At 33.6% G+C, this 26,496-nt stretch overlaps 1 protein-coding gene across 1 annotated transcript in view; it reads right to left on the minus strand.

Annotated features, from left to right (window-relative positions):
- LOC124363127 (protein jim lovell-like) overlaps positions 1 to 26,496 on the minus strand; it is a 40,551-nt gene that overhangs the window by 11,064 nt on the left and 2,991 nt on the right. Inside the window, exons 2-9 of the mRNA XM_046818263.1 lie at positions 13,687 to 13,853; positions 12,744 to 12,915; positions 11,328 to 11,621; positions 9,918 to 10,085; positions 6,625 to 6,771; positions 5,314 to 5,383; positions 2,917 to 2,940; positions 588 to 683 (exon numbers count right to left, since the gene is read on the minus strand). Coding sequence (XP_046674219.1) covers positions 588 to 683; positions 2,917 to 2,940; positions 5,314 to 5,383; positions 6,625 to 6,771; positions 9,918 to 10,085; positions 11,328 to 11,621; positions 12,744 to 12,915; positions 13,687 to 13,844 — 1,129 coding nt within the window. The 5' untranslated portion in view covers positions 13,845 to 13,853. The remainder of the gene's footprint in view (positions 1 to 587; positions 684 to 2,916; positions 2,941 to 5,313; positions 5,384 to 6,624; positions 6,772 to 9,917; positions 10,086 to 11,327; positions 11,622 to 12,743; positions 12,916 to 13,686; positions 13,854 to 26,496) is intronic.

A 26,496-nucleotide genomic window follows, 5' to 3' on the forward strand; every position in this document is an offset into this window, starting at 1 on the left:
AATTACTATGAACTGCTAATGAATAACAATAAAAAACATAATAAATTCCAGTTGTAGGTATTCGTAAAAAATGTGTTTTATTACACATGAAGATTGTTATGTGCCAGGGATAAAACAATATCATATTCGTCTATAAAACCTTAAACCTTTCCATGTGTAAATAACATTTAAATTGGTTATTTTAGTAAAATAAACAATGAAAAAATAACACTGATATCCAATAACAGACATTTAATATTATAAAATATTTGATTTTACTTCAGTGGGTAGTTACTTTATTTTCTAATAAGAAACTCTATATCGAATAAATATTACACGCTACTTACAATTTTACAAGTTTTGAAGCAAAATCTTTATGGAGTTCCATTCATAGTACAGTTTTAAACTTTATTTGTTAAAAGCAGAGATCTAGAAGGCATTATTACTTGTATTATTACCAAGTATGCAAAGATATTATGTTAACAGCTGTATTTTTAACACATCAGTTTTGTGTTATCACTTTTTACTATAATAAACTTTCTGAAATCAATCCACATCAACTGATTAGTATGTACTAAGAGCAATCTGTCAATATTTTATTCACTTACTCTTCTTTTTAACAGCCATTTGGTGGTTGTCACTTCGATGGTCAGAGATATCATTAAAAAATGAATTTCGACAGCTTTCAATTCCAGGGAATAATCCTGTAACAGAAAGTTATAAATGAATATACAGCATTTCGTCAAAATTGATGACATTAAACACAAACAAGTATATTCCACAAGTAGACTGGTATGGAAGAAAGTGTACTAATCTACTGTATTAAACTTATATTTTATTTGGAACTTTGCACAAGAGTTTATTTACAATTGAGGTAGCAGCTGCATTAAGGCCTCAATGGTTATGGTCTCTTCTTCTTGGGGAGAGTGTGAAAATCAATTTTCTGTTTCTTTCTCTAAATACTTGTGCAATTTTGATCCAGATATCTTTTTTTGAGGTTCTTGTAATTATTTTTCCAGCTACTGTTATAAGCCCTTCTTGCAGAGAACAACTAACTCACTCTGATTAAGTCTTATTATGACTCATAAAAAGAAAGCTGATAAGGCTGCAGCTATGAGAGCTGATTACATAAAGAAATTGCCAATGTAATGAGGATGAGTTTAATTACTGTCAAAATTAACCTTTACCAAAAGTATGTGTAACAAACAATAGTTATAAAAGACTTAAGGTCTTTTTCTCTACTGTACAATGCACATTGTCACAAAGATGGTTCATCTAAGATGACATTTTTAGAATCACAATCCAAAAAAGTCCTGATATTTTGGCATAATTTTATTTGATGCTATCAATAAAATACAACAACAATACCCAAATTTAAAGAAAACTTTGTTGGTGTTGGACAGTACATGTTGGCAAAATACAAATTCCATAATGCTCAAATGTTATTGTTATTCAGCCAACATGCTAAATGTAGAAATCTCACACCTATTTTCTGTTCCTGGTGTTATAGTTGAATGGCTGTTTAACAACTTTCTAAAGAGTTCCATATGGTTTTAATAAATGGTCTTACTCTGTGCTAAAAGGAAAACTTCAAGCTCCTATATGTCAAAATATGATTTTCTCCCTGAAGCCCTTATTGCAGCTACTGCCTCAATTATTACAATCACCTAGCTTTATGCAAGACAAGAAACAAGTCTACTAATCTTTCACAATTTATTGACCTATTCACAATGGCAGAAAATAGTTTTCAGTATTTATCTTTAGCTTTACAAAAGAGTAATTAATATATTTACTATTCGGTTATTTACATGGCCAATTTTGACTAATTTTGATTTGTTGAATAATGTTACAGTTGTTAAAACTGTATCTGCAGATGGGTAAAAACAGAGATGTTGATCAAAAAAGTTACAAGAAACACATCGTTAATTGCTTTTGTAAATCCTTGTCACAAGTGATGCTCAGCCTAAAATACCACCAACATTACTACAATTAAACATGCATGTCATAAGCCAATTTGTCTGCAAGCTCAGAAATACTTCCGCAAGCAAGGGTCTATAGAATATTTGTCATTAGATCCTTACAATAGTGTTAGATTTCATATACAAACCACAGCCAAAGAATCACATGCATATGATCACGCTCTTTACTAATTGATCAAAAACTACTTGAAATTTATCGCTGGTTTCTTATTGACGATGATAGACACCTTCATCTATATGTAGTATTTTAAACTTCCATTTTAAAAGATTAGTTTTTCATTGTATTTTGATTTTTCAGTGGCTCTTAAAATTGAAAAGTAAATAGGAGGGCTGGGTAGGTTTTATATTCAAAAATGTTCTTAACCAGAACATTTTTGCACAGTCAAAGAACATGCTATTCAACATGAAAAAATTATTTTTCAATAAAAAATTTGGAAGTCATTTCATATAATCTGATAGTTTGGTGTCTCATAGGCTGTCTGGAAGTTCACCTATTTCCCATAAATTTGTTTAAATTTTGCTAATGAAGCCAGGGGTGACATACAATGTATGTCTTATTTTATTTACAAGAATACAAACACACATGCAAAATAAAAAAATTGGATTATGAGAAAAGAACGTGGAAGTCACTGATTCGACTGTTCTATTAGGATTTAGTACAAAGTTATTCGTACATTGATTCTTGTTTCTACATTTTTAAATAAAATTTTGTGCTACATGCTACAAACATCATATTTACAATCAATATTGCATAGTCAAAAAATACCATTTCAATGATGGACAGAGGGTTAATTTACTGTATGTACAATGACTTAGCATTTCAAACTTAACAATCAATCAGACACTTTATGGTTTACAAAATAGAAGTTAGTGAAAAGGGGGTATTATATCAAGCATTGTAAATCAAACGTTAATATATTCTCTTTAGGTTAAACCATTGGTTTTGAAAGAGACTTACCGAAATGTGCATCTAGAGAGAACACTGAAACAGAACAACCTTTTAGAAGACTGAACCATCAGAAATCTAAATAGCATTAGTGTAATCAAATCAAATCTTAATGAAGTGTCCTATAAACACACAATTTTGTGTGTACTATCAAACTGTTGTATTAAGAAAATCACACCCACAAAACCCATTTTGTGTCCGTAAGCAAGCTTTTTGATAAGACCAGTGAAAGCTCAAAACTAACTGCTGCTGTGTGCATTCCAAGCCAAGCTATCTGAGACAATAATTTGTGTTATCTATCGCAACATGTATCTGAAATGTCATATCTAAGATTAAAAATCTATACACCATTCAGTAGAGCAATTTAGAAGTATTAAGGAACCTGTAGGTAGGCCTCTAGTATTTTTGTAAGTATATTTGGATAAGGATATTTTAGGTAAGTATAAGGGTATTTTGGTCAAGCTCAAATATTATCTTATCACCCAAACATGTTTTTATGCTGTATTTACAGTTTTTGCACAAACACACCAAAGGAGTTATTGAATTTTATAAATGGGGAGTTGTGAAAATTAAGGACACTTTTTGCGATACAAGGAGGTTTTATTTTCTTTACTAGTGAATGGAAGAATTTTATTAAAACTGTTTTGTTAATTGAAACCGATTGCACGTACAAGGTTTATTCAGAAACATTTCCACTTGACGACAACCGCGTATTGGACGTGCTTGGCACCTCAGTCAATGTCCAGCCGTGACAACGGTAACATCTCAGTGCTCTCGCCGATATATTCAAATTTGAAATTTGTACTGCAATCGAAAATCCCACCAATAGTGAAGTGCGGTCTGTGATTAGTTTTTTATTAGCAAAAAAACTTAAATCCTAAAGAAATGTATTGGGAACTGTGTGAAATGTACGGGAAGAACGTAATAACTGTGGTGCATACAGTTTAAAAATGGAAAATAAACGTCCATGATCAAGAGAAGAGTGGACCTACAAGCATTGTGACTGACGATCTGTCTGTTCTTCTTATTGATTTTATTGAGCGTTGTGCAACAATAAACTCTGAGCTGCACTGCCAAACATTGCAAAATTAGGAAAGCTGCCCAAAAAGCACCAAGGAAAATTGTCCTCCAAAATTTTGCTTTTGCATGACAATGCCCGAGTTCACTCGGCGAATCGTTCGCAAGAACTCTTGAACTAGTTCAACTGGGAAATTTTCCTCATCCCCTTACAGTTCTGATCTTGCTCTAAGTGATTTTCTCTTGTTCCCAAAAATGAAGTGAAATGAAACGTTTGACGACGATGAGGAGCTCCAGATACGTGTCACTTAGTGGCTGAGATCACAGTATTCTATGACAGGAATTTCAAAGCTTGTCCACTGCCTGAATAAGTTCCTGAATTTGTATGGTGATAATGTAGAAATTTGGTATTTTAGTCCCTCTTTCACATGTATGTAATAAAATGTTCCTTATACTTGTTTTTTTTTTTAATTCCAAACATTCCTTACTTTCTGAATACCCTTGTATTGTCACTTACAGACTTTACACTCATAACCTACACTATTAACTACATCATAACTTTTTTAATTCAAGTTACGAAGAAATATGCCAAACCATATGTCGCGTAACTGGGTTTGCTGAGGTTGCATGCCACATTTGAAATCTATAGCTCGTATCATAAGTCTACATGTGTTACTGTGTCATGTGTTAAAACATCATATGATTGTACTCAGTTCTTTTAAAGATTCGTATACTCAGTGGTTTTCTCATTGCCATCATAGTTACCCGTTAGACCAATGTAAAAATGTTCACCAGCGATCATCCAAATCCCACGAGTGACATGCACCATCTTTAAATTCGATGTTGCTAATATAGAAATGAAGCTTCATGCAAAATTTCAAATCTATAAGTCAGTTTTCGTTCTTCAGATATCAAGCAGACAGATAGACAGATGGACAGACAGACAGAAATAAAATTTCGAAACTCTCAAGAGATAGGGTTTGCTAACACTCAGTAAATTAGCATAGTAACTAACGATAAAACTAAACTATTGAGTTAAAGCAATAGCAACATACAGTAACTTCATTAATGCCATAATTAGAAGAGGGGCTCTTTTGATGTTTAACTGGTATAGATTAGATGATTTCTGTCGTTCTGCTTTAGCCAATAGAGAACAGTAAAGGTGTACGAAATAAAACAATCTCAAGAAATAGGTATAGGAACTTCGGTATAGTACTCTTCTTCCACCGAACTCTTGAATTTATAATTTTTTAAAATTACATAACCTAGCCACTACCTAATTTCTGGAACATCTTGAATTCCCAAGTTGGATTGATATAAAACATTCTTTCTTTGTGGTAAAATATTACAATTTGTATCTACAGAAACATAATTGTTAGCCTAGATACTCACTGTGTGGAGGAGTCAGAGACAAAGCTGATATGGAAGTCAGGTGGGGAAACGAGGAGTTTTCAAAAGATTCCTGGAACAAGAAATCCCAAAGAGGATTTAGTATATACCATGTATAACAAATCATTCAATATTGATATAAACATATATTTAACCACATTACATTTTGATAAGGTCATAAAATTGCAACTGACATTAAATTTATCTCAGTGTTAAATGTTGCAATAATGGAAATGTTTAATTTTGAGAACATGATAACAAATACAACAAAATGTAGCTATGCTACGGGGGTTTGATTCACTGTGAATATTGGGTTTAGCTCCAGTTCACCTTCCACTTAGTGCAGCGTCTGAAATCTGACGTTGTCACAGACTTGACTCTTCCCAAGTATAAAGAGATACAAAAAGTGTAGAAAGTCTTCCTTTCCCACGTTATGCGTAGAAACTTGATTGCTTCACTGTGGGATTGTGGTCAAAAAATTGCAGTGCATTCTGATTGTGCACCTGTTGAGACCAATTGTGTCCATTCTAGCCAAAGCATCTCTGATGTCAAAATGTTGAAAAGAGTTAGTTTTTTAACTTCTTCGTCACTGACTTTTCTATATATCTTTAGAAGTCAAGTCTCTGTAGTGTTACATATCAGATGCTGCACTAAGAAGAGGTGAAATGGAGCTAAACTCAACATTTGCAAAGAAAACAAATTAAAAATATTGCAATACACTAGAATTAAGAAATAAATCAAGGAAGTTATGTATCAAATCCATAGAGATCAACATAAAATTAACACAAATTAAATTAAGAAAAAAACACCAACACAAAGGCCATGGAGAGATGTAAATACCAACAATTAAAAAGTAAACGGTCAAAGGCAGATAGTGTTATGGGAAATATTGAGTACACTATCGAACAAGTAACTTCCTTGTATTTACTGAACCTTGTAAGTCAGAACACACTTTCATCTGGATTGTTTAACTTTTCTTATTTGTAATCTAAGTGTTAGATTATATTAAATCTGAGGAAGAGGTCAACTTATATTCCTATTTTGTTGTAACAAGCAAATGTTGATGGCATATATCCTTATCAATCTTATTTCCTAGTTTAATCTTCTGTGTTATATATTTGCGGTAAATAAATAGAGCAATACAGTCAGTGACATTTTAGCATTAGAATCGCATTGCTTTACTTTTTCTTGTAATAATATGACAAGGATGTGCAAAAATACATCTGTAATTGAAATACTAAAGACTATTCTCATTGAAAAATTAAGCAGATTTGTACAATACGTGATGTGATGATAGTGATAAATATGACTTACATGAGGTGGAGGAGGTAAACTAGTGATTTGTTCTGAAGTGGTGTTGGATATCTCTGGACGACTCTCAGTTGGTGTGGTGGTCAGCTCCATCGGTTGGTTCTGGCTAGAGTCTGCAGCATCTGAATCTTCACTTTCCATCTTCATAGGCTATTTAGCAAAGATCTAATTAGTGACGTTTAAGAATTTTGCGGTTTGGCAGAACATGGAGTATTTGACATTCTTTTATTAACAAATCATAAACAGTATTACACTAATTTAGCTCAAGAGGGGTGACTTTCAACTTTCAATTGGAGAAAATTTCCCACAACTATGCAACACAATATATATAAAATTCAAATTATCCTCAAATCATGTAATTTTTATCATTACAAAACAGAAGTGATCCAGTTAGCAATTCTGAAAATATATAAAAATACACAAAGAAGAAAATAGCAGGAAAGAATTTTGATATTTAACCTTATATTCCATATACGAGGGGGTACCCAAAAAAAACCGGAATTGTATTGCTGGCAGCCGGCAGCGTGTAGTACACATTCCTGCCGCTAGGCGTGTGTCGCGCAACCCATTGCGAGCTCAGTGACCCCAGTTCCGTTGTCTAGTGCATTCTGTTCGTTCGTAGTGACTGTTTTCGCTAACCCTGTTTTGTTCTTGTTTAGTTTTTTGTCATGGCAAGTTTAAGTGAACAACGTGCAGCTGTGAAATTTTGTTTTTTACTTGGTAGAAATGCTGCAGAAACTATTTTAATGTTGAATACAGCTTACAAAGATGATGCTATGGGGAAAACTCAGGTCTACGAGTGGTTCGCTCGATTTAAAAATGGCGACATGTCGATTGAAGATAAACCTCGTTCTGGACGTCCATCAACCTCTCGAACGGACGAAAATGTTGAGAAAATTCGTGAACTTGTGCTCACCGACCGTCGATAGACAATTGAGGAACTATCAGAGAGTAGTGGGTTAACTTGGAGCTCGGTTCAGCAAATTTTAACAGGAGATTTAGGACTGAAATGAGTTGCTGCCAAATTTGTTCCTCGACTTCTGACTGACCATCAAAAGGCACATCGAGTTGAAACTTGCCGCCTTCTGAAAGAACATCTCGAAAATGATCCCGATTTTCTGGAAAAGGTAATTACTGGTGATAAGTCATGGTGCTTTGGTTATGACCCAGAAACGAAGCAACAGTCAAGCCAATGGAAGTCGCCATCTTCACCTCGTCCAAAAAAATGTCGGCAAGTCAAATCAAACATCAAAACCATGTTGATTTGCTTTTTTGATGCTAAAAGCATTGTTCATTCTGAGTTTGTTCCTCCAGGTCAGACTGTCAACCAAACATTTTATTTGGAGATTTTAAGAAGATTGCGCAACAGTGTTCGCCAGAAAAGACCAGATTTGTGGCAGACTGGAGACTGGTTCTTCCACCACGACAACGCACCGGCACACACAGCCATCTCAGTTAGGCAGTTTTTAGCCAAAATCGGCATGGTTCCGCTGCCCCACGCACCTTACTCGCCTGACCTCGCTCCATGCGACTTTTTTTTATTTCCACACATGAAAAGAAGCTTGAAAGGTCAACGATTTTGACAGCGTTGAAGAGGTTAAGAAAAAAACAAAGCTCGAGCTTGCAGCCATTTCTAAAGATGACTACAAAAAATGTTTTGATCAATGGAAATATCGTTGGGACAAGTGTATTAGTTGTAATGGAGATTATTTTGAAGGAGATAAGGTCGTATTGTAAAAAATTTGATAATATATAATTTTTATAAAATAATTCCGGTTTTTTTGGGTACCCCCTCGTAAATACATATTGGGAAAAAAATGTGTTCATAGTCCAGATACACTACCTCTAATGTTATAAACCCAGTAAACTTTACCGTAGACCCCAAAATTATTTCCACCAACTAACACGACAAATATTATGCAGCTCAAGTGCAGAGATTCTAAATTTTCTTATGACAGGAATAAAAACTGAAAGAATCACAGTATTAATGAGGGGCTGCACTATTGTTCTAAAGTAGCTGGCAGAAAAGCTGGAGGAGGTGATCTACCAAGAGTTTCACAACATAGACAATTGCTCCAAGAACAGGATAAGATAAATTCTGAAAATAAGTATCCCAAGAAGCTCCTTAACCCCTTGACTGCCACACCTGTGTTAATATGGGTGATCCCATTTGGCGTTCAACTGCTGCGTCCGTGTTATCATGTTTCAAACAGCTGCTTCACTACACGACATCTGATAACTGTAAGAAGATACAAACCTGCCTCTAGTTATATTTTTTTGAACTACTACAAATTCACAGTAGTGCTGTTTAACTGCTACTACACTCTGATGGTCAACTAAGGAACTATAACGAAAGCGCATGATGAAGTTTTGCCTACACGTATATTGTTTTCTAATTGTGTTTTTTTAATTGTGTTTTTGAAGTTGCTACTGCAAGTTTGTTTTGTTTAGTATTTTAATTGTGGTCCCGTTGATATGGCTGGAATTAATTGTAATCGTGATAAAGACGTTTTATCAATTTTAGATTTATCTGGATGTGTTGTTTTGAGTTAGGTATTTAGCAGTGTAACTTTTCTGAGAGTGGAGGCAATCTGGATATACTTAATTTATCAACTATGACCTGAAGTGACGAATCAGGAGATTCTGACGGCAGTTTGGTAAATGGAGATAATGCTAAAATTGATCATGGTGGGCGAGAAACACACTATATTTGCACTGGCTGTGGAGCAGCTCTGTGCACTACAAATAAACCCAAGAGTAGCCTAATCAAAACACTGTTGAAAACTCGTCATTTAAAAGGGTTAAATCATTACTGGACTAAATATGCTTCCAAAGATCCCCAAATAGCCCTTAAGCACTGAGGACTAATGATGTCAACTTGGTAAGAAGTCTGACCTACTATTAGTTTCACCACCATAAACATTTCCCCTTCCTTCTATAAACATTGTTCACGAAAAGCTAATCATATTAATTAACGTAGACTTCTCACCTTGTTATTTGTCACAGTTCAATTTTGTTGTTTGAAATGAATAATACTGCGAATCTCCAAACTGGTGGCAGCAAAAAGTGGAGTTTTCTTTTATAATTACCTTGTATATGACAAGTAAGACTGTTAAGACCACAATATAATAACTGATATCACACACCATCACTAAAATAACTCACTATATAGTAATGGCTTGTGTTGCTTCTAGATTGGGAGACGGCAAATAAGGGAACCTACAATTTGCTTTATGGGAATATGTCTATAGCTGAAATTTCCAATCAGATGTAGAAATGTTAAAAAGTATCCTTACATTATTTACACTTGATGGAGATGGACTGGAAGCAGGCCTGTTGAGAGGTAGGTTGTTGTTGTTCTTCTTGATGGACAAATTCTCTGCAGCTTCAGTCTCCGGAGAGTTAGGGCCCTTAGTGAGATCTTGTGCTCCGCATATCTCTCCAGATCTTCGTCTTGGCCTCGCCTGTTGTGAGACCAAATAATGATTCACTCGATAATTTGAAATAGTGGTGAATACATAAAAATTATTTTCTAAAGAAAATTAACATTTATTGTTAATATGATCAAGTCCATAGCCAAAGGGGGGGAGTGTACTAGGAGTTTGAGCTACCCCCTCTCCCCCCACCCAAATGGTTTCAGTAAGACCAAAGTTTCCTTTTTCTGGCTATTGCCTTGGAAGTGATAACAAAGTCATATGAACTGTAAAATTTGCAAGAAGTTTAAAAAGTTTAAAAATTGTTTTCTGGAATGGGTTAAAAAGAAAAGGGTATGTAATTATTTTGTATCGATTGTTTTACCATGGGCTATTGGAATAATTGAAATTTAAAAATGTAACAATCTGTTAACGAGTGTGAGAGAACAGTAGTTGAAAACTGTTCCTCAACATGATATGAAATCTAGCAGAGTTATTTTTTAAACTTTTAAGCTATTCAACAGAGACACTCTTGTCCTAGTTGTGTGTGATGGTGATATCTTGGTGCAATGTATAAATGTATTATGTGAAAAGTTCGATGAGCTTTTATTCCTTTGTGGTCTATTACCGAAAAAATACAAACTAGAGTGCAGCCATCATTCACAGCACATGCTATGTACACTCGTCAACAGGTTAAAGGCTTTATATTATCAAATCCTTTGTATTATTAAATTCACTTTCTCTTGAAAATTAAATTTCAATTTTGTATTTTAAGAAATAGTTAAAATTTCATAGAAAGGATCTGAAATTTCAGTTAGTTTGCAAGTGGTAGACTTTGCATCAAGTAATAATCCATAGGCGAAATGAATTTCTCCATAACAAAACATTTTATTACATATCTTTGTTAACAATACATGTATAAGAGTTAAATTTCCCAAATGTCTGTTTATCTTTGTATTAGAAAGATTCATTAAAAATCAATTTTAAACTATTTTCCATTTCTTTTTTAAACATTTTAAATTACTACGTAAATAACACAAAGGATATTGAAAAATAATTACGATCTGGGGAGGCAAACAACAAATATCTGCCAATGAAAGTAGCGTGGCCATGTGTACTGGCTATACGAGTTGTGAGGACAAACTACGGCAAAACTAACGCGAGCTGTCTGCAACCTTGGTGTGGCCAGTGCTCCTGGCCTTGCGAGTGCAAAGGGTTAAAAAAACTATTCCAATTTCTTTAAGGTACTTCTGGTATAAGAGAGAATATCAAATCAGAGGTGAAGGTATGTACCTGTTTTCTCCTAGGTAGAGGACTGGAGCAGTGGCGGTCTGTGAAAGAGATGTGTGGCATGTGTGGCAGCTGTGGTAGTCGCAGCGGGCCATTGTACTGTGGAGACATAGTGGTCTGTGGTGTGGGGAACATGCTGAGTCCCGAAGCGGGAGAGAATGTGGTGTTGTTCCCACTCTGGCCCACCACTTCCCGGTCCCGGTCCCGGTCTCGCTCCCTCTCCTTCTCCCTTTCTCTTTCCCGCTCCTTCTCATTGCCACACATCGGGATCCGCTCAGTGTGTGCTAGTCCTCGTACCTATAAATAAACCCCACATGTAATCCTACTCTGGGTATGTTTATTTAATGTATTATCTGTAAAATATTTCCTACAGTAGAACCAAAGCCATCTAAAACTAAATCCCTTTTAGTACCTTTAAGTTATAAAGCTACATTATTTCGCAATTACAGAATTGAAAAATTTGAACTCATTTTTGAATTAGTGCGTTTTTATGGATGACGTTAGATTTTAGCTCCAAAACAGCTAAACATCCAAATAACAGGATTTTTTTTAATCCCTGACGAATGGTAAATGTCCAAAAAATCCTGTTTACTTCATAATCCATCCATTATCAAATACAAACTTTAAACAAAGAATTCAGATTATGCTGAACAGCAACAATAATGTTTTAATATACATTAAGAAAATGATGAAGAAGGCAATCATAATGGATACTGATAACAGGAATAGATCATTTCACCTAACACATGAAATGCTTCACTGTTCAACAGAGACTATAGCAATACCTCGACACACACTATGTCTACATTATTGTAATATACCCAAATTAACATACTATTCAGTTGAAAAACAATTCTGAAGTAAATTCTTATGGAAATGTATAGAAAATCTGATGGAAAAATAAACATTTTATACACACGTTTATGTGATGTTTCATTTTGATCAAACTTACAACAATTCCCTAAAAATGTTCGACAAGACCTATAAAATAATTTGTATATTTAAATTTCTCATGGGATCCTGGAGAATTTAAAACAATAAATTGCTGGTAATGTTTGATCAAATGCGATAAAAATAAGAATCAGGTTATAAGAGTAGATTATAATGTGGTAGAGGTAAAATCTGGTCTTATTAGATCTGACTATTTCTTATTAGACTTTGAGAAGAATTTGAACATTTCCGGAACAAATCAGAACTGATCAAAGATAACCTGTAACACTATGGATAAACACACAACATACAAATTTATGTTATATAACTATGACCGTTGAAAATCATATTTCTGCCTTAGCAAAACAAACACGTATACTAATGTAAGTACTGTTTGCTTTAGAAACTGACGTTCTAATCATATTTGAGGTTAAATTTTGTCACATCACAATTTACCAAATTGCTGCAACGATCATATGTTGGTTGTACCTGTAGAGATTCCGCAGCCTTGATGAGAGATGTGAGTTGCTCCTGTCCGACACTGATCTCCCCCCGGTACATGAAGTCTACGATGGCCTGGATCTCCCAGCCTCGTAAGTCTTTCAGAACTATCACAGGATGCTTACAAGGAGTCTCTGAGAATATGCGTTCGAAGTACGGACTGTAAAAACACAGAAATAGGATAAGTGAGAGGACTAACACGTTCAAACAGTTCAATTAGTTTATACACTGGCTGGGAACTGTTATATTCTATGGATTTTATTAGGAATAAAACAGACTATTCTTATTAATATCAGTGTCAATGATTAAAAGTTAAAAACTATTCTAAAAATAATCCTAAAGCTAAGACTACCCTTCTCTTAGAACTTACACACTGCTCACTAGAAACCATAGTTATTTTGTTATTTTTCATCAAAAACTATTTTAACCCTGCTGCAGAGAGGGGATTCACTAACACCATAACTGTTTTGCTATTATAGTTTTCTTATTCTTACATTTATTTTTAAATTAGTAAATACAACCTTGAGTCTTACAATGTTAAAAGTTAAACATGTAATTCTTCACTCATTTTAGCTCTAGAATTATAAGAAATATTTCATTTTAAAAATAGACAAAAAACAAATCCAAACACTGTTTAGTGTTCTTGCATAGTGTACAATGTTGATAAGTAGATAGAATATAAGTGATTTTTTTCTGAATAAGCAATACAATTAACAAAGAAACTAAATATACATCTGGATATTACCTTATTGAAAATTGCTATATCTATAATTAATTAGAGATCTCCCATTACTCAAAAACTCAAGATAATAGTGTAAAATTATTCGAAGGTTAGCATTGTTCTTATGGAACAGAATAAACACTTTTAAGAGATTATTTCCTAGGTTACATGATCTATACCCCTGAGCCCTCCGTAATACAGGTAACCCACCTGCAAGCAGACAGTACGACTTTATGTGCCTTGAAACTGGACTCCTCGCAGATGAGAGTCACGTCAACGAGAGTCTCATTCTGCAGCAGAGAGTCGAACGCAGTCAGCAGGTGGTTCTGGTGGTTGTTCCAGCGCAGGTTGTAGTGTGGCGACCCCATCTCATCTGTCTGCCAACATAACAAATCGTATTTAACATGTTGTCTCTATAACATTTACAAAAGGCAATGTTACGTTGAATTTCCAACATTCCACTACAGGTGAGCCATGATGAGCAAGCTAAAATGTACTATATCCTAACAGATTTTAACAATCTAACAAATCTCAACCCACAAAATTCATACACACACCGTAGGACTAAGGTCTAGGACCAAAAAATAGGGCTGAATGTGGCTGCTTTTACTCCTCCCCCTCCTGACCATCGCCTTCCTTTCAGATTGTTTCGGATGATGTTGGAGGGCACAGAAAGTGAAAACATTGATTTCCTTGTTAGTATCCCACTTTTGCCTGTGGTGGTGTGACATGTGATAGTGATCTTGATTTTTTGTGCTAGACTTGTGCTCTTGACATGCATCCTGTGCAATGACAATGCCTGGGTTCATTTTTCCTGTCTAGACTCAAAGCAGTTTTCGGGTATGTTCGACTCCGTTTCTATCTTTTCTTTTTCAAATTTCTTATTTCATGAACTAATTATATCATCACCTGACCAAGAGGATAGATTTAAATCCTCAAAACATTGTGTTGTATCTTTTGTAATATATAATGATAGCAAATATCCGAAACCCTATTATCCTCTCAAATATTCCATCATCATTAACAAACTTTAAACAAAGAATAGTTTTAAAAGTAGTAAAAGAGAGGATACCTAGTTTGTTTGAATAAAACCTTAAAATAAAATATACAGGGAGAACCCAACTATACTTACAGTATTGTATAGACCCTTTAATGCTATTTTTAAACAAGATCGATATTAAAATATTTATGACAGTGATCTGATCCTTGTGTAATAAATTATATTTATTTAATGTATTAAATCTGAAATTTTTTTGACAGTGTGTAGAGAAAATAAAATATAAAATGGCAGTATTGTATTTAGAATACAATTTCTGAGTATATAAGTAATAGTAGTACAATGTAGAAGTTAGATCTTTCCATTTTCATCTAATGCATGTGCCCAGTGATATTTTAACTTTAAGGTGTACCACATAATACCTCTCATTATTATCAAAAGAAAGGTTAATTTATGTGCATCTATTATCTTGAAATATAAAACTGAAGATGGATTAGTAGTTTTCAATAATTTGTTGATTTGACAATATCAAGGATGAGATGCCAACACAATTTACCCAAGTTTGAAAGTTCACGATCTTGAAATTTTAGAATATATTTTATAAGCTCAAACTTGCTTCTGTGTTTTAAGTGCTAATTTTACTCTATATGGGGTTTCAGCTTTGACAAAAACGTTATGTAAATATAAACATAACCCAAATGAAAACATTTATTTGAACTGTATATTACGTGTCAATTATTGTGTTTACTTTCTTCTGCTCGTATATGTTATTATCTGTTTATAAAACATTAAGGTGCTACATTTTTTATACATTTCCTGATATCATAAAGCGTTAAGAGAATTTCTGAACGGTTGCTTGATGCTTGAATTTCTGAACTCGGGCGACCTGCAGCTCACAAGTTTAATAGCTAATATGATTGTACTCTTTTAAACTTTGAATATTGTTACATTAAACTTCAGAGGTGAAAAATGTAAAATTAAAAGTATTGTTTTAAAATTGCTTAGTTTATAAAAAACAATTAGGTAAATATTTTGTAATAAATGAAGTAAATAACTTGCACAAATTCAAATGTACATAATTTTGAATGGTATGGTAATTCATAATGGTATTTCATTCCTCCACACTCCCCCCCCCCCAATTATATTACTGCTATGATACATAACTAATTATTTTAATTTACGACTTTGTCAACGTTTTCAATTAGATCTAAACTATTCACCTTATTCCATTCAACCACTAACATTTACAAACAAATTGCTCATTGAGGTGATTTTATCGTTTTCGACCATACCACTGCTACTGGAATACTCGTAAAACACAAAGCAATAAAGACAAAGTTTCAGTAAATCGTTTTCTGCTATGTATCAACTATCAAACTACACTTTTATCTGGAAGGAAAACTATATCGCAGTCAATTAGTTCTTTCAACAAGACCCATTATTCTTTCTCAAGTCCTGCCCGGCACTAAAAGGTAAGTTCTGTTTTTGAAAGCAAGGAACGAAATGGCGGAGCAGCAGTTAAACTTTGAGCAATGTAGTGAATTGTTGAGTGCTGCGGCCCTTGAGCCCTGCAGACATTGTTTGCAGAAAAACTTGGAACAATGCAGAATATGGGGAAAGAAATCAAAGTGAAACGGCTGACAGTTGCTTCAAAGAAAAGCAAAACTGGTGTAAGGAAACTCATGGAATTGCTTGTTCCATTTAATTATACACTTTGATACTTCATTGTCAGAAATGCTTTTGATAATTTTAAAGCGTTCATACATACAACATTTTAAAATATTCGATTTTTTCTTCAAGAATTGTTAAGTAGTTTTCACAATCAGTTAAAGTTTATATTGAGTAACCCTTTAATCACGTCTTTTAATACTAAAAAGGACATATTTTGCTAGCTAATAAAGTAAATTTCACTTATGTAATAGGATTTGCATATTTCATGTTAATTTACTCAGAATTATCTTGTTTTAGAAAGAAGTAAAATATTATGCATAATATAGTTATTTACTATTCATCTAAAATATCAGGTAGCTTTTCACAAAACACAAAAGTAGAAGTAAAATGCTAGATCAATTTATGTTTGTTTTTATATAGTTTGTTTTTTTTCTTTACACATACATATCAATGTAAATATTTTTTTAAAGTGAGAAGTAGTAGAGTTTACAAGCTTTTTAATAAATTATTGAACCTTTTGTAATAATAATACAAATAATATTAAATGTAAGGAATGTTAAAAAATATACAAAACATACTAAACAAATTAATAATCCCAAGCTCTTGGCTTAAATGCAAAAGGACTTTATCAGTGGTGTAAATATGGTGGAAAAGAGTTTGGGAGAAAATCCACCAAAGAAAAATGAATATTGAAACTGAAATACTTAAATATGTCTGTAAGTATAAATATATGAACTGTCTCTTACAACTCAGCTTCAAATAAGTATATGAGGTTGAAAAATGTATTTTGCTGTCAATTTTCTTGATTGATCCTCCTTTCCTTTCTAATCTCCACAATGAAAGTGTAGGACAGTAATTTTCATCCCTACCAGATAAAGATTCTATTTACGGAATTTTATTCATAACAAAAGCGTAATAGTAGCAATGTAGAGTTATTGAAGTTACAAATACTGTAGTTGCTACACGTATAGGAAGATGCGAATTGAGCTAGATGAATGTTTGTTCTTCCTTTAGGAAGAAGCTACCGCGGCGCAAGTTAGTTTGTCTTTATTCCGGTAGATAGCATGGCGGTGTCAAACCAACAGCTGTGTCCGCGTAGAATAATCTCTGCAGTCCGCAAAATACACAGTAGTTCATTTTATAACTCTACTAGTGACTAACCTCAAATTATACGATTATGAGATGTCATCCCAGTTTATCAATAACCATGTAAAATGATTAATTAGTTCAGTTTAATTTTGCTACAACCCTGAGCACTATGGTATCACAGATTTCGATGCTGAAAATAATGTGAGTGATCTTTGTGATGCATTATATTATTTTCTTCAACTCCTTTCTTCTTTGACGAAACGGAATAGTAATATAGGAGTTGTAAATTATAAAATATACGTTACTTTATTTTTAAACAGCTTAATATTATTTTAAATCCTATTATTATTGTCCGTCTATAAGACAACTACTTTCGTATAACGCAACAATGGTGAACTAACTTGTTTTGTGTTTTTGAATTATTTATTTTCAACCAAAATATAAATAGCCTGATGAAATAACAGTCTTGAACCGAGAATAATAATTAATTATCTCAACCACCTACTAGAGACATCTAGGATTTTGCATGTAATATAAGTCATAAACAACATTTAGCAACAGATGCCTTGACATAGTATAAACTTACCAACTAAACACCTACCGGTACTAACTAAAATAATTTGGAACAATATACACACTAAAACTAACAATTACAAATATTTTCACATTTTAAAACTCACCCGAATTTACAAAATAATTATTTACAGAATAATAGGACTTATTTAAGGGAAGGTTTTTATTTTCAGCTGAACATTCTTGAAATGGTCTACATTTTAAAAGATCCGGGTAAAAAAAAATCTTAATTCTCACACAAAATGGTGATTTTGTTTAATAATTTTAATTTATTTTTGTCTTGTGATTTGGAATTGGAAGCAGATTTTTATTTTGTATTAGAACTTTAGAATGCTAAATTTTTGTTTATATAGCCTCAACAATAAAAACGCAATTAGAAAGAGTACAAAATAAAGCTAAGACAATTCTAACCTCAAAATTAGTAGTGCAAATGAAACCGAGTCTTTGCCTTAATTAAAACATACATTATAAAGATAACTAAAAAGCCTCTAGTATACTCATTTATGTTTAAATATGAGAGTACATATATTACTTAGAATCAATAAGGCGCTCAGAACCAAAATACCCTTTATCCACTTAAACAACATTTTGGTAAATCGTGGATTTGTTTTTCAAAATTGTTATTTAATTTACTTAAAACATTAACCATACATGTTTCAAGGATATAAGTATTTAAAACCCCAAACACTTCATAGCAATAAAAAAGTAGAAAAAACAGTTTGTAACTGTAACATGGATAAGAGACGTTTTGGGGATTGTGGTAGCCATTTTTGTATGGATAAGAGAATTTTGGTTTCTGAATGAATTAACTCTGAGATAGAACCCACACGACTTTGTACGTGCACACAGGTTATGTTTGAAGCAATAAATCTCGTAAATATTAGTCGTTGAATGATTCATAGTCAGCTGTTCAGCAGTTGTACCACTACAAAACCAAACGTTCAGGTTTACCAAAATACCATCAGAATGTGTGGAATAATACGATTTTTGATTAGCATATATGAGAGCAAAAATGTTTTGACAAGAGACTCTTTGGAGTTGGAATGGCCTAGGACCTCTGCAGGAAAGTTCTAATAAAGGACATTTTGGTTTTGAAGATTAAATAAGACGCCATATTGGATCCGGTTTGTAGTAAAAAAATACACTTTGGAACTGAAGATACCTTTTAAATTAAATTTTAATACATAAAACGAGACTTTTTAGGACTAAAACACGCTCTTTTCAATGCTTTGAAACATTGAGAATAAAAATCTCAATTCCGAAAAAGGGGATAAAGGACACTTTGGTTTCTACCCGTTTCCATGTGCATATATTATATGATATATATTTTTTATTCATTCATGCCATACAGCTCTGTATAGGCCCCTACTATTCGATTTTACACATTTCCAATGAATTACCACTTAAGTGGCAAATTCCGAAATAATTTTGATTTTAATTGATTAAAATGAAAGCACACCACTTTGCTTAGAAGAGGTGTTAACATTAAACCGCGATAAACATTTTAATTCGATACAACGTTCCATACAGCTTAAGTTTTACTAACGAACGTTGAACCCTCTAGTTGAACATTCACTAAAAGTAATCAACGAGGAGCATTTGTGTGGGGAAAATTCATAATTTGACGACGGTTTCTGGTTGAGGGCACGAAAAAGGCGCGGTGAGGTCGTTTGTGACTGTGTTAAGAATAATTGCGCGCATGGCGCCCCCGCTGAATGGCGCTGCGTCGCTGTCGACGTTTTGGCAAATTATCCGCATCGCTGACTTCGGTGAAATGTCAAAATTTCAATTAAAAATACAGCGGGTCTAACAGAGTCGCTCGGCGGGGTGGAGTCTGCGATGGAGGTGCTCTAATTACGACCTTACGTGTATTTGTGCCGCAGTAACCTCAATACCGAGGGCTTTGTGTGGGCTGGAGCCCGCGTTCGGTTTTTGTGATTTTGAAACACACGTGAGGGAATTAATTAGTGGGACGCCCCCCCCGCCCCGCTGGTTCCACAGCGCTGGAGATAATTCTGTGGCGGGAAAAATGGAAATCGTCGGTTCAGATAGATAATTGCTTGACTGTCTACATTTTCTACAACTATATTGTATGGTTTTAAAATACATTACATCTCATGTTAACGAACTAACGGTTTCACCAACTGTGTCTCTGTAACAAGGGTTTGTTACAGTTCAGTTACAGTATGCAATTTACGGCGAATACTTTTGTTTGTAAAATTCTAATGTAAACTATGTACAAGAGAAACGGCACAGTAAAAATACAACCTATGCTTTCAGAAACAAAAGCTTAATGGTTGAAATGTAGCTTAGATGTTTTTTGTTCGAATCGAACAGCTGATAGATTAAACGGCTGTTTGACATTCGTTAAATTGCAATTGATACAGTTTTATATCACTGCCGATATATTTATTGTTATCTTTCACCCGCCATTTTGTTTCCACAAAAATCAGAGAGTTATTATTTTCGTGGAATAGTAATTGTACATTGTTAAAAAGAGTGGAAACCTTCAATATGGTTCTGGAGTTACGTGCATGCAAGTAATAGAAAACCAAACACGTATAATTCCGGAGATACACTTTGAATGTCTATGTATGTATATAATAAGTAAGTAGTGTCTCAAGTAAGTAAAATAGTATGTGCATTGTTGAGTTGATGAAAAAATACGTTATATAAAATATTCCTTGAATTGTTTTGAAATCTAAGCTTATTGATTACACCATGGCCGCAATAACTAACTATATTAATAATGTATGTTTTATGATAATTGTAATTATGCAACACCACTATAAGATTTTTAGATTTGTTTTTTACAATTATACGTTTTTTAATATTTTTAGGCTTTGCGAATTTGGCGGTTTGTCAATTTGTGTGTAGATTAAGGCCGTATTAGTAAATACAATCATGTATATTAACTGATACAATGATTTTAAATGTCGCTTAGCCTAATTTAACCAAACACACTAGTAAACATTCAATTTTTTACATGCTAAATTACTAAAACAATCTTGTTTTATTTTTGTATATAGAAGTCGTAAGATAATAGTATTAGCTTATAACGTTAATTTAAGAATATTACTCTTTTAAATAACCGTTTCTTAAAATCATTAAAGAATTGTTGGGCTGTAAAAAATCATGTACAATGTGAATCGCCAAAGTAGCATTTCGATTATATGTACTGTAGGGGTTTTCATCACCACTATAGCATGTTACAAATATGCTATAGCTCGTAAATTAAAACGTGTTTAAAAAAAATTTTAATTTAAAATGATGTTGAAAAGATCGTATTTAATTAAACTCATGTGACAAATAAATTTATGTTTGAATACTTAACTTCAGAATTGGGATTGTCATTGAAATCAAAGAAACCATTTTATGATAATATTGAATACAACGCTATAAAACTTTGTCACAAGTTTTTCTTTTGACACTAGGTACATACAAGCAACTCATAATGTGTATGAGTTATAGTATTTCCGTGTAATGAGCAAATGTATGTTACTATTTATTAAATTGCAACTGGAATTGTTTAGAAATTAACAGAATTAAAGTCACCTTAACCGCACTTAACTTCACCACACACAGAAGGGGATTGGATTGTCTGGGGGCGTTATTCACCCGTGAAGGCTGAGGCTCTACTTTGTCAATTCAATAGTCAAACTGATGCCTCAGTTGTCCCAATCCATGTCACACTTCTTGTAACCCTTTGGGAAACATATGTATTTCTATATTAGCTATTAACTACGGTTTTAAAAATCTAAGTCCATAGAATTCATAGTAAAAGCGCTTATGATGTAATATGATGGAGCCTGTTATATGTTTAATTAAGGTAAGTAGGTACACATCAGGTAAATTCTGCAACAGTGTTCATGGTTAACGGAATCAGGTGGAAAGCAAAATAGCGGCTGACTGACTACTCGTATAGCCTACCAGTTTTTGCGCTGCGCTGGTAGGAGTATTTCGTTTAGAATGAGTTACGTTTTCGGTACCATAGTTAAGTTTGATTTAATGGGACTGAAAATATATAAAAATTGCGTAGGTCTCGGAAACATACTTCGGTCAAAAATTCGTATTAAAAGTTAGATATTTACTTTTTTGTCTTTGTCGCCTGCATTAGGCTAGTGATTTACCATTGTATGATTATACTTGATATGAAATTTATGAAATATATGAAAATTGATGAAAAAGCGGACATCAGTTTAATACAAGTTAAATTTGAATTACGAAACGTAAATACTATGATAATCTTTCAAAATCCAAAGTATTCAGGGAATCATTTTCGATCTTTCTCTAACATAAACCTTCCCTGGACTTAAAAAAACATTTAAAAAAATAATGAATTGGTTTAGCTATTATCAAGATTAGAGATTAGCAACACATTTAGGGATTATTTTTTTATATGATTACTATATTCTTTAATTAGAGATAGTTGAACTTATTTGTTCTTAGCGATATGACGTCTTAGTAGGGAAATGAATACAAATTAGGAACGATCATTCTGTTTTGAATCTTATAACCCCAAAAGTCCTATTTGATGTAGGATGTTCCATTAAAAATGTGTTAACGTAAAGTTGAATTATGAGTGTAGTAATATTTTCAAAAGTTTCTATCCATTTTCAAACTTCATTAAATCACCATTATTTGGTTCAAATTGATGTTCCTTAAAACCTCTCATATGCTTCACATTCAAAATCAACTACCAGTACCAAGAATTGATGCAAAATGGATTGAAATTATTTTTCAGGACTTCGTTTCCTCGCTTATTTCGCTTCAACGATGGTACTCACACGAGATGTAAAAGGTAGTTTTATTGATTCCTGCATGATCGCACGGTAAAATTCCATAAGGTACATCGGTTGGATATTTAAATTTGCCGTAGTTCAGTGCTCCAGAAAGAATAGTTATAAGAGCGTGGGCGGCTGACGTGGCCCTGCAATATTTATCCAGAAGGTTCGCCGCGCCGGTCCTGGAGGTAACGCCCCGCTGTAAACTTCCACAAGTAATGACACCGCCTGCCCCAGCCAGCCGAGTCTGCATTTCTACCTAATTATTTTTACTCCGGACTCACCTCTTCTCCTGATCTCCTGATCTCTATCAATCCTTTATCAGCCACCCCAAAATGCTTCTTTACTTGCCTTATCTTGTTCTAATCGTGAAGGATTCTCTTCGGGTGAACCTGGAAAAGGTGGTTACGTCTTCTACTGCGACTTTACGAGTTTCCGCAGTTAGGTATTCTCGTTGTCAAGGGTAAAATCCTTTCGATCCTCCCGTGACTTTAGCTCAGGAATAATTATTCCCTATTCAACTACGCAACTTTCAATTTTCGGTTTGGTTGGTAAAATTACTGACGCAATTTATAAGGATGAATACAAGAAGGTGACATTTTTATCAAAGTTTTTTAACAGTTTGTGCACATTGGTTAATTGTTGCCTTAAGAATACAAAGCAATTATTTTAATTATATTTTGTTTTGGAAAATACACTAATGTAATCTTTTCACATATCCTAAGCACAGGATGACCAAATATCTAACGATCATAGTTCCTAGATCACATTTTTAGTGGTTTTTAATTTCATGTTTCTATACGTGCGCGAATTTTCTATAATTTTTGGAAAAAAGCTTCTTTTCTAAATGATCTATGACGTGTTTGTTAAACTAAGTAAAACTAGTGGGTAACTCTAAGAAACAAAAGAGACATAGACCTTTCCAAAGATGGTTTTCTAAAAAATATATGACCTCGAGATCATTTCCATCTGCTCCTGTTTTAATATTTTAATATTATTAAGCACTGTAAATGTATAATAACCTAAATTATCATAAAACAATCAATTAAAGAAATAAATAGTAAAAAACCTTTTTAGGGAATATGTTGCAGAACTTTTAATAAAAATACCTGTTGTAGATTTATAGCATTCGACTTAAACAGCTACTTTACATTGTAACAAAACCGTGAGAAACTTCATTTCTACATAGAACATAATTATTTCTATGATTGGTCCGCATGTCCAACCATGAAATTAGGTTGATTATCATTGAAGCCTATCACTCAATAAATTGACACAATTTCTCTTTATTCTGCCAAGAACGTAAAAATGTATTTTATGTACGATGTCTGCCTGTCTATGTGCCCGCAGGACAACACCTCAGGAATGAAATGAGACTTAAAATTGAAATTTTACATGCAACCAGCGTGATGTGGTGAATCCTACCTTATTACAGTTAGGCTCATGAAATAAATTATCCATTACATAAGAAAGTAGGAGAGTGGACGAGAGTACAATAGTAGATAAGACAGTAGTAGAGTGGCCGAGAGTACAATAGTAGATAAGACAGTAGTAGAGTGGCCGAGAGTACAATAGTAGATAAGACAGTAGTAGAGTGGCCGAGAGTACAATAGTAGATAAGACAGTAGTAAGAGTGGCCGAGAGTACAATAGTAGATAAGACAGTAGTAGAGTGGCCGAGAGTACAATAGTAGATAAGACAGTAGTAGAGTAGCCGACAGTACAATAGTAGATAAGACAGTAGTAGAGTGGCCGAGAGTACAATAGTAGATAAGACAGTAGTAGAGTGGCCGAGAGTACAATAGTAGATAAGACAGTAGTAGAGTGGCCGAGAGTACAATAGTAGATACAGTAGTAGAGTGGCCGAGAGTACAATAGTAGATAAAACAGTAGTAGAGTGGAGTACAATAGTAAGACAGTAGTAGAGTGGCCGAGAGTACAATAGTAGTAGAGTAGAGTAGTAGATACGTAGAGTAGTAGTAGAGTAGTAGACGAGAGTACAATAGTAGATAAGACAGTAGTAGAGTGGCCAAGAGTACTATAGTAGATAAGACTGTAGTAGAGTGTTCAGCCTACAGCTGTAAAGTGGAATAGCGTGGGCGAGGGAGGGGAAGGTGTGCGTGTGGCCAAAGAATTAAACCCGCCTGCTGAGGTTTTGCATGTCTTGGCCCTAGAATAAAGTTACTTCAATAATTATAAAATCAATAGCAGCCGGGACAATTATAGGCCATGTGTGCTCATGCAACCCCTCCTGCTAACCCTTCTCTGTAGACTCCGCATTGTTTGTGTGCCGTGTGTTTGCTTACGTCATTACAATCAGCTGTTAGTTCCTTTATTGATTGCGCTTATTGTTGGCTCGCGATACGCGCCGCTTGTTCACAGAACACAAGGCAAGGTTATGTTATACGTATATGAGTGCTTTGCTGTGAAACACTACAGTCGATCGAACTGGTGAAATCTCACTCCTTTGGTTCAGGCATTGGTGAACTCGTGTGCTACTACCACTACAAACGAAGGTGGTTTTCATATCGATTGTTGTCAAAGTAAAAACAAACAGTTATTCACAAATGCTTTATTACGAACTAGTAGTTACCCGCGGCTTCGCTCGCAATTTCGTAGGTTTTACACCTGTATGACCATTCCTGGCTCCAGTGAACTATACTCCGATGCCAATTTTGGGTTTGTCTTGTTGCCACGATCAAGAAAGTACACTAAAAAAGTGTATATTTATGGCCATACTGTATTAATTTACTTCGTTCTTAGTTGTTTTTACTCCATAGTTGATTTTACCACGTTTCCCGATCAAAAAACTATACATCACAGACCAGAGAAGCCTACTTCTGTCAAAAGACAACTAAGATGGGTTTTATAATACTTATAGTAAAAGTTACATAGTAACTATGTCTTTTATATGTAATACTTAATATTTGCTAAAAATGTACAGTTTAAAGTAGAAAAATGACACTATTTACGTGTTTGTTTCTATGAATACTGAATAATGTTTTTAATGTTTTAGAAAAGTTATAGCTAGAATCAGTACATTAGTTCAAAAGCAAAGTACAACAAATTTTCATCGAGCATAGTTGTTGCCTACTGCAAAGGCAAAGTCTTCGGAGTCAAAATCTAATCATCTTAGGTTTTAGGACATTTTCTAATGTAGATGAGTACTTTTGAGAATAGTGGTTACATTCATTAAACATATGGTTGTGCTGCCATAAAACAATTTTTACCAGGTTAGATCAAGTTGATTACACTTGACAGGCTCATTTAATTAATATTTTGTTATACGTGGATTATGAATTGAGGTACTGTTCTGTAATAACAACGCAGTGAATAGATGCAAAATTTACCGAACTTTTAGATACATGAAAATGATACAATTGGAAATTACATGGTGACAGTATTGATTTTCAAAGAATAATTAATAACATCATATCTTAACTTAGAGAAAAGTAAAGTACAAAAATTTAAACTTGATTTTATGGTTCTAGTTTTGTACGTTTTGGATTACTCATACGAAGTTTGTACCATACATTGTAATGGAATGCGACAACCACATATCTGCATTAATTAAAAAATATTTAAAAATTCAATAAAATAATCAAAATTAATATGGAGCAAACGTAATATCCTGTTTTAAAAATTTAAAACAATTCAGAAAAATGTTCTTGTAGTATATTTTTTGACATTTTGTAATGTTCAGAATGACGTTGGGTCATTCAAGTGTTAAAAAATAACATAAATTAATTATAAATAAGTAACATAAGGAATTATGCATTACAAATTTCAAACATAATAATTAGTTTATTGTACTATCACTAGTATAAACGAATACAACATTTTCCAATATAATTTTTATTTTGTGCAAGGCCTTTCTGAATCAAAGATTTCATCATCAGGTACTTCA

The sequence above is a fragment of the Homalodisca vitripennis genome, chromosome 5, assembly GCF_021130785.1.
Source record: "Homalodisca vitripennis isolate AUS2020 chromosome 5, UT_GWSS_2.1, whole genome shotgun sequence".
NCBI classification, from domain to species: Eukaryota; Metazoa; Arthropoda; class Insecta; order Hemiptera; family Cicadellidae; genus Homalodisca; species Homalodisca vitripennis.